This window comes from Hippopotamus amphibius, chromosome 6 (assembly GCF_030028045.1).
Source record: "Hippopotamus amphibius kiboko isolate mHipAmp2 chromosome 6, mHipAmp2.hap2, whole genome shotgun sequence".
Classification (NCBI taxonomy): Eukaryota; Metazoa; Chordata; class Mammalia; order Artiodactyla; family Hippopotamidae; genus Hippopotamus; species Hippopotamus amphibius.
Window position 1 is genome coordinate 51,492,083 of NC_080191.1, and position 12,849 is coordinate 51,504,931.

A 12,849-nucleotide genomic window follows, 5' to 3' on the forward strand; every position below is an offset into this window, starting at 1 on the left:
TTTCTTTACATGCTACTAATGGAACCCCTTTTAACAAACTTAAGCTTAAGGGTCAAGATGAACAATTTTAAACTGGTCATTTTACTGCTTCATCAAGGACATTTTAAAGTGAGAGATAAAAACCTCTTTAACATATGGCAATAAACAATATAAATAACTAGTACTGTTTGGTGCCACTGCTTTGATTCATATGCTATGCCAGGAGTTTTAGTCACCTGTTACCTTTGTGCTATCAGTGCAAATATCAACAGAGTAAAAAGGCAAGTGATGTCTTAATATCACAGTGAAAATGGTTTTGCCCTTAGTGACTTTTTGGAAAAGGTCCTGGAAACCCCTACCAGTCACAGACCACACTCTGACATCACTGTTGTGTGCTACATGGGTATTTAGAGGAGTTATCCAAAGGGAAATATTTTGAGATTCCATAATTTTAATACATTAAAAGATATGTATTAATTCCAATTACTCTTAGCAATTTAACATAACAAAAATTATAATAAAACATTTAACATAAAATTATATTAAAATCTTATATTTTATGCAAATACTGTAATATACAAATCCACTTTACCAGAGCTGTATTATCGTTGCTAAATTGGTCATTAAATGAACAGGAACTTGTTTAAATATGTTATGTTCCTTTATTTTTACCCCAAACTCCTATCTTTTTATCTATATTAGCAAAAGAGTCTTAGGGTTAGTCACTAGTGAAGCATGGTCTGGAGGTGGCTCCCCTAGTTCCACAGGGTCCTCTTAAAATTGGCAGAGGTACAGATCTGAACTAGAAAGATACTGGAATATCATGTCATCATACTAGTAAACTACTTCATTATCATAGTGATTTATTCTTATGGTACCCAGGTATTTCTCTGTTCACTCAAATAGTACTCTGATGAAAACTTCTCATAACTAAGCAGCAGTTCTCTCTTTATCAAAGACTTGTTCTTGGGATCAGCCTCTCTGCCCACTGAGGCCCAGCTAAAGAGTTGCGTGGTTTCTGACTGAAGTTCATAGAGTGTGAGGGGTATGGGACCTTGTGGTGAGATCCTTAATGACACTAAGTCCAGGCTAAGTCAAGTAGTACCAATCATGAGGAGACTCAACATCCTGTGCTCCACTATTCAAAGTGTGATGCGTGAATGGCTCCAGTCTGTTCACTGGTCTGAGAGCAGAGGTAAAATACCATTCTGTGTCCTGAAGAAGTTCACAACACAAAAGGGAAGTAGATAAACAACGACAATTCAGTGTGGAAAGGTTGAGAAGAGGTATGTGGAGGGTGCTTAGGAACTAAGGAAGGGTACCCAACTCAGGGAGGCAGGCTGGGTCAGGAAAGGTTTTTTGGAGAAGATAATGATTGGACTGAGTTTTAAAAGAGGGTTAGGTATTAGCCCAACAAAAAGTTGGGGGGGAAGTATATCTCGGCAATGAACAACTAAATGCAATTGTAATAATATAAACTGCAGGTTATTAGGGTCAGAACTAAAGAAATTGTGAAGATGAAATAGATGAGGCAGTGTAATAGGATATGTTTAAAGATTTGGGGGTCATGTCATCTATTACCACGAATGGCTTTACTCACTGTGTTGCAACCATGCTGGCCTTTTAGTTCCTCTGATATTCCAAGCTCATTGTTGGCTTGAGGTCTTTGCAGTGGTTATTCCTACAGCCTAGAATGTATATCTTCTCCCCGCAACCCCAAGATCTTTGAATGGCTGGCTCCTCTTCATTCTGATTCCAGTTTCTCTGTCATTAATTTAGGGGCCTTTCCTGACTGATTTTACAGTAACCCCTCTAGCCCCTCCCTCACATTCAGCGCATCACTCTACCTTGTATTATTTTCTTCATAATACTTGTCACAGTGTGTTTACTGTCTGTCTAGACTAAGGGTGAGAGCACCATTTTATTCTCAGGAATACAAGTGCTCAAAAACTGTTTGAGTGAGTGAATGGGTGGTATTTTGGAACTGAGTTGAGCAAATTGGTAAAAAAAATTCTAACCAATTTGGGTAGAAAAAATAAAGAATGCTTCATCTGGAAACACAACTTCAGCCAAAGCTATCGTCAAGGCTAGCCTAGGGAGGTTAATTAGAAGCAGGAAGCATATACGCTTTCCTAAAGTGTCTAGCCTCTTAAAAATTATAATTAAAATTATAGAAAGTTCAAACTACAACTTCCTAACCTAGATGCCTTCAAAAGTTAGAGTCTTGGATAACATCCAACAACATCGTTAAAGGAATTCTACTTAAATTCCTGTTAAAGTAACAGAATAAAACTTATATTACCTCTAGACCTTATTATAACATCAAAAAGGATAACTTATTTAAAAAAAGAAAATAACATTATCCACCTCCATAATTCACATATTACCTAGAAATAATCTAGATCCCTAGAACTTTTAATATAATTCCAAATGCCAGTAAAACCTTTGAATTTTTACTGTTTTCCCTGTCTAGTGTTAAAATATTTAACTTTATTTTATTATTGTATTTAAGACTGGTTTCTTCTTGTAAAATATTTTATTAATATTTACACCTCAAGACTTGGAACATTCCAATGAAAAAAATATATAACCTGTGAGATTCATAAAACAGGTGATTCCTGCCTGGGAAGCTGAGGTGCTTTTTTAAAAAGAGTGCATAAAATAAGAAAAAAGAAAAAAAATATATATATATGGTTTATTGCTGATTTATGGAAACCTTTATTATTATGAAAAAAAATTTTACTTTGGTATTCCTTTCAAACTATTTCTTATCCATTTATTTTTATCCATTTTTTTCATTGTATTTTTTTCTCCTAAATTTAGAAAAGAAGTACAGGCCATTTACAAGGCCACTGAACAAACACATAGTTGCCTTTTGAGGACAAACCTATCTAAATGCCATGGTGTTATTAATACCATGTTAACAGTGTGTCCAATAAGCTGAGCACCTCCCTGGCAATACCTACTTGGTATCTCCATGGAATTTTTATTCTGTAATGTAACTCAGCATCTTCCTGTTCATAGTTCTTGTATTAATAATACTTGTTTTTGTTTTTTGTTTTTTGTTTTTAACATTGGCTGTTTGTAAAAACAAACTTGTCAGACTATTCTTGAAATATTACATATAAAATACCTGGCCCAGGCCTCTCACTCTATAAAAGTGCAAGTTGTTAGACTCTTCACCCTTCTTCTTAGTATTTTATATTCTGTTGTATGTTATATTTCAAAGTACAGAAGAGAAGAGAGATATTCTGTCTATTCACTATATGTGATGAAAAGTAGAAGAAGATTAAATATACTTTCCAGACCGCAGTCAATAATCACAGTAAGCCAGGAGAAGAACAATGAATGCATGGGTATGTAGTTCTATGCAGGACAAAATTTTAAGCTCTGGTTACTGTCACTTAGCTGAAAAACTAAGATTACCCAAAACAGTTTAGTGCTGAAAGATCTAAATGTTTTTAAGCTAGTCAGTGGTTAACATAACATACATTTCTGTTCATTCATTCATTTACTAACTAGGCACTGTTTTGGATACAGCAGTGAACAAAAATGGACAAAAACCCTTGCCCTCAGGGAGGTTACATTTTCATGAGGAAAACAATAAGCAAAATAAGTAAATTAGCTCCGTGGGTGAAAATGATTATTTGATCATAATGACAGTAATAATAGGCAGTTCTTACTAAGGGCAGTCTGTGTGCCAGGTGCTGACCCCAGTGCTTTGTGTATATTAGTTAATTGAGTACTTGTCTGAGGATAGATATTTATCACTGTATCTCCATGTTATAGATACAGAAGCTAGGCATAGAGAGATTAAGCACCTTATGCAAGATCATACAGAAAGTAAAGCCAGAGCTGAGATTTAAACACAGATGGCTTAGTTCCACAAGGAGCACTTTCAACCGTTACATATTATTACATACTGTTGTACTAGGTGTGAGAGAAGGGAGATACATACACTAGACTTAGAGTAAGCATTATGAAACTACCTAGAAAATTATGAATGAAGAGATTTAAGAGATTTAAAATGTTCCATCACATCTGTATAACTCACCATAAACAACTTCCCCACCAACAAATGGGAAGATACATGTAGCAGATCAAGAGCTAATTTCCTTAGAATACGAAGAACTCTTAAAAACCAATTAGAAAAGAGTTACTAATCCAATGAAACATGAACAAAAAACATGAACAGGCAAGTCGAAGATAAAGAAATATGACCAAAACCTATGAAAGGATATTTAGGGGTTTTTTTTGCATATTTAAATATGTAGCTTTTAAAAGTGGATCTCGATAAATCACTAAATTTAATAATAACTAATAGGGAGACAGAGTTACAGGGCTAATTAGAAGTGGCAAAAAGGTAGCTGATAGATGTGCATGGAAGTTGTAGTTTGAGAGCATACTGGCCAAGGTTCCAGGAGAGAATTAAGCCCTACAGAAAATGATTTGAGTGACCATTTTCTCAATTTTCTCAAGAGTGACTTGTAGCTAATACGTTCTTGATGCTTCAATGAGAAGTCAATTCATTACATACAATGGATGCCTTAGGGTATCAGCATTCTCTCTTAGAATTTCTGTTGAGAAGGTCTGGTTATTAGGATTGGAAATAATGGCAGTACATTTAAGAGACTTATCAGCAGAAACCCAGAGAGAATTTTTTGAAAATTATATGAAGAGGATAAACGGAAAACAATTAGGGACCAAAGGGAGGTGTGAGAGTCAAATGTGGTCAAGTGTTCATTCTTACTGCAGGTTAATTTTCAGGAATTCATCTGGGTATTACCTAATACAATTTAAAAAGCCACATGTGAGTATTCAATTAAATGATGTATAAAAATGTTAAAAGTTAAGATTTTATTATTTCACTAAAAAAAAAATTTATGATACAGCAAGAAAATAGATTCCACTATGCTATTTGTAATACTAACTATGTATTTTATTTCCAGGGAACCTTTTATTATTTTATCAGGAGGTTTGTCATATGATACTGTAGGAAGAAGACCTTGCTTAACAGTTATGCATGGGAAAAGTACCGCAGTGCTGGAAATGGACTATTCAATTGTTGATTTCCTGACGCTGTGTGAAACACCATACCCAAATGGTAAGCTTTGTGTCTTTAAAATTCCTTCTCTATAGATAGCTGTCATTCAGAACAAAGACCTATATGTTATCTAAGCAATTTCCTTATCCTATTGTGCTGATTCTTCTGGGGGAGAGATGCTGCCTTCATAACTTTGTAAATTTCATTAGAGAAGTAAATTTTGTTTAATAAACTGTATCTGTTTAATATTACATATTAGTAATAAGAGCTTTTGAAGAATAAACAAAACTGTACACATTAAGAAACGTTAAAAAATCCTCTAAATTATTAGTGTATTAGTTACAATTCTCCAGAAAAACAGAACCAATAGGAGATTTTAGAGTGAGAGAGAACAAGAATATGAATTTATTTTAAAGGAATTGTGAAAACTTACTGCAGACTGAAAATTTAGGAAAGAGGTGGGGTTTTTTTTGTTTTTTTTCTTTTTTAAGTAATTTTATTGAGATACAGTTAACAGACAATAAACAGCATATATTTAGAGTGTACAATTTGGTATCCCAATCTCCCAATTCTTCCCCCCCAACCCTCCCTGCTTTCCCCACTTGGTGTCCATGTGTTTATTCTCTCTACATCTGTGTCTCTATTTGTGCCTTGCATTTCCTCTTTCATAGTTGTTAGCATTTGCCTTTTGTATTGAGGTGCTCCTATATTGGTTGCATATATATTTATAATTATCTCTTCTTCTTGGATGGATCCCTTGATCTTTATGTAATGTCTTTTCTTGTCTCTTGTAACATTTTTTATTTTAAAGTCTACTTTATCTGATGTGACTATTGCTACTCCAGCTTTCTTTCAATTACTATTTGCATGGAGTATTTTTTTCCATCCCCTCACTTGCCGTCTGTATGTGTCCCTAGGTCTGAAGTGGGTCTCTTGTAGACAGCATATATATGGGTCTTGTTTTTGTATCCATTCAGCCAGTCTGTGTTTTCTGGTTGGTGCATTTAGTCCATTTACATTCAACGTAATTATCGATATGTATGTTCCTATTACCATTTTCTTAATTGTTTTGTTTTTGTTTCTGTAGGTCCTTTTCTTCTCTTATGTTTCCCGCTTAGAGAAGTTCCTTTAGCATTTGTTGTAGGGCTGGTTTGGTGGTGCTGAATTCTCTTAGCTGTTGCTTGTCTGTAAAGCTTTTGATTTCTCCATCGAATCTGAATGAGATCCTTGCTGGGTAGAGTATTCTTGGTTGTAGGTTCTTCCCTTTTATCATTTTAAATATATCATGCCACTCCCTTCTGGCTTGCAGAGTTTCTGCTGAGAAATCAGCTGTTAACCTTATGGGAGTTCCCTTGTATGTTATTTGTCGTTTTTCCCTTGCTGCTTTTAATAACTTTTCTCTGTCTTTAATTTTTGTTCATTTGACTACTATATGTCTTGGCATGTTTCTCCTTGGATTCATTCTGCCTGGGACTCTCTGCTCTTCCTGGACATGGGTCTTTCCTTTCCCATGGTAGGGAAGTTTTCAACTATAATCTCTTCCAATATTTTCTCAGGTCCTTTCTCTCTCGTCTCCTTCTGGGACCCCTATAATGTGAATGTTGGCATGTTTAACATTGTCCCAAAGGTATCTTAGGCTGTCTTCAGTTCCTTTCATTCTTTTTTCTTTATTCTTTTCTGCATCAGTGATTATCACCATTCTGTCTTCCAGGTCACTTATTCGCCCTTCTGCCTCCATTAATCTGCTATTGGTTCCTTCTAGTGTATTTTTCATTTCAGTGATTGTGTTGCATATCTCTGTTTGTTTGTTCTTTAATTCTTCTAGGTCTTTGGTAAACTTTTCTTGCAACTTTTCAGTCTTTGCATCCAGTCTTTTTTCAAAGTCCTGGATCATCTTCACCATCATTATTCTGAATTCTTTTTCTGGAAGGGTGCCTATCTCCTCTTCATTTAGTTGTTTTTCTGGGGTTTTATCTTGTCCCTTCATCTGGTACAAAGTCTTTTGCCTTTTCATTTTCTGTATCTTTCTGTGGCTGTGGTTTTCAGTTCCACAAGATGAAATACTGCTTATACTGCTTGATTCTGCTGTCTGCCCTCTTGTGGAGGAAGCTATCTAGGAGGCTCCTGGGTGCTTCCTAATGGGAGGGAGTGATGGTGGGTTGGGCTGGGTGGGCGGAGCTCAGTACAACTTTAATCCGATTTGGTGGGCAGAGCTCAGTGACACTTTATTCTGCTTGTCTGCCACTGGGTGTGGCTGTGTTCCCACCCTGTTGGATGTTTTGCCTGAGGCTACCCTGCAGTGGAGCTTACAGGCTCTTTGATGGGGCTAATGGCACACTCTGGGAGGGCTCACGCCAGTGAGCACTTGCCAGAACCCTTGCCGCCAGTGCCCGCGTCTCCTCGGTTAGCCACAGCTGCCCCCCACCTCTGCAGGCAACCCTCCAACACCAGCAGGTAGGTCTGGTTCAGTCTCCTATGGGGTCACTGCTCCTTCCCCCTGGGTCCTGGTGAGCACACTTTTTTTATGTGCCCTCCAAGAGTGGAGTCTCTTGTTTCCCCCAGTCCTGTGGAGGTCCTGCAATCAAATCCCGCTGGCTTTCAAAGTCTGATTCTCTGGGGATTCCTCCTCCCTTTGCTGGACCCCCAGGTTAGGAAGCCTGACATGGGGCTCAGAACCCTCACTTTAGTGGGTGGACCTCTGCGGCATAACTGTTCTCCAGCTTGTGAGTCACCCACCCTGCATTTATGGGATGTGATTTTAATGGGATTGCTCCCCTCCTACCGTCTCATTGCGGCTTTTCCTTTGTCTCTGGATGTGGACTGTCTTTTGGTTAGTTGCAGTGTCTTTCTGTCGATGATTGTTCAGCATTTAGTTGTAATTCTGGTGCTCTTGCAAGCGGGAGTGATCACATGTCCTCCTACTCCGCCATCTTAATCCTATCTCAGGAAAGAGTTTGATTTGCAGTCTTGAGTCAGAGTTCTGAAGGCTGGAAACTCAGGCAGGTTTCTGTGTTGCCATCTTGAGGCAAACTGCATTTTTCAGAATACCTCCTGTCTTTGCTCTTCTGGCCTTCAACTGATTGGATGAGACCGACCCACATTATCTGGGATAGTCTGCTTTACTCAGAGTCTACTAATTTAAATGTTAGTCACATCTACAAAATACCTTCACAGCAACATCTAGCCTGGTGTTTGACCAAACAACTGGGCACCATAGCAAAGACAAGTTAACACATGAAATTAACCATTACAACTAGCATGTTATTATTTCAAGAGGAGCTTAGCTGGATCTTTTTTTATTTTACCTGAATCTAATTGAGATATAAATATGTAACACATTTTATAGTTAACATGCACATAGAAAATACCCAAGAAAGAGATTACAGTATTATAGTAGTACTCTAGGGGTTCCTGTGAGATCCAGTATGTGTTGTTCTTACGAATATTCAGATTTATATTTGGGGTTTGTTGTTCATGTCCTGCCTTGGACCTTGCAATACCATGGAAGGTACTGTGAGCTTCTGGTCTAATTTATCTTTACAAAACAAAAAATTTTTATGGGATATTATATAGATTTATCTCATTTAAAACATACTGCCCTTACATTATATGAAATATAATATCAGAATGTTAACTACTTGAGAGAATGAAACAAAATAAAATAAAAACTAAGCAAGAAATGTTATCTCATTTGCTGTCCTCTTGCATATTTAAAACTATTGTTCATGCATTGTTTTCCTGTTTTCATTGTGTTCATGCATTCCAGATTTTCAAGAACCATATGCTGTGGTTGTTCTACTAGAAAAGGATTTAGTACTTATAGACCTTGCACAAAATGGGTAAGAAAATAAATTTGGTGAGTGATTACTTAAGTATGTGGTGAAAAAAAGTCTTTCTAGCGTAGGATGGCTGTTTCATTTCTTTGAAAATGCTACATTTATATCCATAACCTGGACCTCCTTTTAGAACTTCAGATACACATTTCTCATTACCTGTCAAACTTCTCTGTTATGTTATAGAAATTTCATGTTTAAGTCAAAATTTGTTGAATTTCTGAAATTTCATATGATTCAATCTAATACTTGGATACTCTGGGGGGCACACAAAGTCAGGTATGTCCAAAATTCATCCCCATCACAATTTTCCTCCAGATAAGTTCTTGTAGTCTCTCCACCCATATTCACTCTCTGTTACCATGTGTCATGAATACCACTGTCAGGTAATTTTACACGCAGCCCCAATCTTGTTACTCTCTTATTCAAACCACTATAGTTCTCTATTGTTTTTTTGTGTAAAAACAGTTTCTCAGCCTGCTACCCTACACAGAAGGAATCCATTCATACATTTCCAGCTTGGTGCCTGTTCACTAGAAAAACTGAACAGTGTGTTAAACAAACTCCACACTTGCGTGTCTTTTCTTATGTAGTTCCTAACAGCTGAAACATTCCACTTGCTTCACTGCCATCAAAAATCCCCATAACTTTCAGGGACTTCCTAGGTGGCACAATGGTTTAGCATCCGCCTACCAATGCAGGGGACACGGGTTTGAGCCCTGCCCCAGGAAGATACCACATGCTGTGAAGCAGCTAAGCCTGTGCTCCACAACTATTGAGCCCATGTGCCGCAACTACTAAAGCCTATGTGCCTAGAGCCCGTGCTCTGCAACAAGAGAAGCCACCACAATGAGGAGCCCGCACACCACAATGAAGAGTAGCCCCTGCTCACCACAACTAAAGAAAGCCTGTACGCAGCAACAAAGACCCAATGCAGCCAATAAAAATAAATAAACAAATAAATACATAAATTTTTTAAAAAAGAAAAAAGAAAAAATCTGATCTCCATTTCTTAAAAAAAAAAAAATTCCACATAACTTTCAAAGGCAGCCTTCTTTCTCTTCAAGCTTTTCCTTTTCTCTCTTAACCAGATATATCATATCTGATATATAAATTCTCACCATAGTGCCTTTGCAACTTTTTATGGTGTTTCCCATATTCTGCTTGTTCTTAGATGAGAGTATGTTTACTTACACATTTTTTGAGTGGAAGAACATTGTATTACTTATTTGTATTTCATGAGACATTATCATTAAATATGGTTTTAAATGAGTTTACCCATTCAATTTTTCAGTGTTTCTCAATTGGGGGCAATTTTGCCCCCCACGAGATATTTGGCAACGACTATCTTCTGTTGAGGGGGTGGGTACTACTGGCATCTAGTGGCAGAGGACAGGGATGCTGCTAAACATCCACAATGCACAGGACAGTCCCCCGTAATAAATGATCTGCTCCAAAATAGGAATAGCACCGAGAATGGGAAACCCTAAAGTATAAGTGAACAGTATTATTTACCTTACTTGAAGGCATTCCTAAATTCACATCAACTTATGTATGCTGCCTGAAATAATGAATTCTTTTTTCTTCTTGAATATAACAAGACCTTGTGGAACAAAAGAATTTGAAAACATATTTCTAAATGATAGCCCTAGAATAATTTATTATTAAATAAGTTGAAAGTTTTTTGTTTTCATTGTTGTATTAATCATAGGTAATAATTCATTAAATTAATAAATGTTTTTCTTTTCCTGTTGTTAAAGATATCCTATATTTGAAAATCCCTACCCTTTGAGTATACATGAATCCCCTGTTACATGTTGCGAATATTTTGCTGATTGTCCTGTGGACCTTATTCCTGCACTTTATTCTGTTGGAGCTAGACAGAAACGTCAAGGTTACAGCAAAAAGGTACTGAACATGAGTTTTAGTATTTACTATTACATTTCAGTATTTTATATTTATAACCTCAGAGGGGTTGGTAATGTTATCTTTTCTAGAGAAATTAAAATCCTTTTTGGAAATGAAATATGTTGTTTATTGTTGTCATAGATATATTATGAAGATATATGGTATCCTTGGAAAATGCTTTATACAATAATCTTTTCTTATAGGAATGGCCCATTAATGGAGGTAACTGGGGCTTGGGTGCTCAAAGCTACTCAGAAATAATTATTACGGGGTAAGTAAAAGTCTGTTTTCACCTAATGAATCAATAATAACTACATATGTTTAAGACTACATGAATATTAATTGGGCAGGTAGTGCTTGCAGTAACATAATAAGAAATAAGTTATTGTATGAAACCTACCAGTTTACCCAAAATTTTACCTTCTTTCTCATTTTGGTGACTATCTTTTTAAATAACAATATGTTTAACTTCAAAGAGAGAGATAATTTTTTTTTTCTTCAACACATTCTTAACTCATTTGCTTTTCACAGGCATGCTGATGGGTCAGTTAAGTTCTGGGATGCTTCTGCAAGTAAGTCTTCTGAATATTATTTGTTACATGCTATATAATCATTACTTTTATATAACCTGTTTTGTCATAATTGCATAACCAACATTTAATTTGAAATTTAGAGACTATAAACTTAATACTTGATTTCTCAAGTATATGAGTTTAGAATTTATAATAAAGATATTTTAAGGATGTTAATTAATAAGTCAAGAATAATTCTCAGCAGAAATACCCAAATCCTTTCTTCAATATTTCTTCAGACCTTCTCTTCCTAACTCAGAGATAAGAGAAGTGGGAATATGTTTCAAGTCAACAGAAATCTGTTGAGTAATTTTAGTGCCTGATTCTAAACTTATGTCACGAAAGTTTCTGTTGTCTTTGTGAAACATGCATGGGTGAGTCCAAAGTTATCTGCACTCTGGGAGTGCGGATAATTTTTGACTTACCCTCATATATGATGGCTACATTAGCAAAAAAGGAGAGAATACTTTGAATAAATAATGTTTACTGTTAGAATCCAGTTAACTCAGGGCGTGTTATGTTTCATCATGTAGAAGTGTTAGATAATATTGGTACCTTTCAGAGAGAAAAATATGTAGAAAATAATTCTATAAAACAAAATATGTTCTTTATTATTTTTATTTATGCAGTTTTTTTTTTACAAAATCTTTTCATTACTCTTTTTTTTCTAGATAATCTAAATTCATCATGATGGTTTTTTTTTTTTTTTTTTTAATGAATACAATGAGTACACCTTTTTTGGTCTGAGTATAATGAATGCGTTGTGTGAAAGAATAATAGAGAAATGTAGACCTAGGAATAAAACTATGATTCAAAAAATATAGACTATTTTCCTTATGTGGTATGACTGATTAAATATTACCTGATATTTGTTCTTTTTATGTTGATACCATATTTTATCTTTTTTTTTAGTAAATCTACAAGTATTATATAAACTAAAGACATCTAAAGTGTTTGAAAAGTCAAGAAATAAAGATGACAAGCCAAACACAGATATTGTAGATGAAGATCCGTACGCCATTCAGATCATCTCCTGGTGTCCAGAAAGTCGAATGTTGTGCATAGCTGGAGTTTCAGCTCATGTCATTATTTACAGATTCAGCAAGCAAGAAGTGATTACAGAAGTCATTCCGGTAGTAGTCTTTTAAGTGTTTTCAGTGTCAGATGTCTGACATTTTAAAGTTGTAGAATTATTTAGGAGACATTTGTAGTCAGTTTTAAAACACCTCAGTATTTACATTGCCATCTGTCTTTTGTGACAAAAAGCCGTATTTTTATGTATATCTTCTTACTGAACATTTAAATATATTCTTTGTTTCATTTAAGGAAAGTTAGTAGAAGTATGAGCATACTGTAATTTAGTATTGGCAGGAGAGCCATAAATTCTAAAATCATAATGCGTGTTTGCATGTACTTGCACACATACACACAATCATTTCTAAAAAGCTGAGTCACACATTTTTTTCTTTGCAAATCCTTACCTTTAGACATCTCATTGAATTTTTCCTTTAAA

At 35.7% G+C, this 12,849-nt stretch overlaps 1 protein-coding gene across 6 annotated transcripts in view; it reads left to right on the top strand.

Moving 5' to 3' along the window:
- Nucleotides 1-12,849, top strand: part of STXBP5 (syntaxin binding protein 5) — a 177,540-nt gene that overhangs the window by 99,310 nt on the left and 65,381 nt on the right. For all 6 annotated transcript variants that reach the window (XM_057738146.1, XM_057738148.1, XM_057738149.1 and 3 more), the window contains exons 10-15: nt 4,929-5,083; nt 8,790-8,862; nt 10,617-10,764; nt 10,968-11,035; nt 11,296-11,336; nt 12,249-12,469. In XM_057738146.1, the coding sequence (XP_057594129.1) occupies nt 4,929-5,083; nt 8,790-8,862; nt 10,617-10,764; nt 10,968-11,035; nt 11,296-11,336; nt 12,249-12,469 (706 nt within the window). The remainder of the gene's footprint in view (nt 1-4,928; nt 5,084-8,789; nt 8,863-10,616; nt 10,765-10,967; nt 11,036-11,295; nt 11,337-12,248; nt 12,470-12,849) is intronic.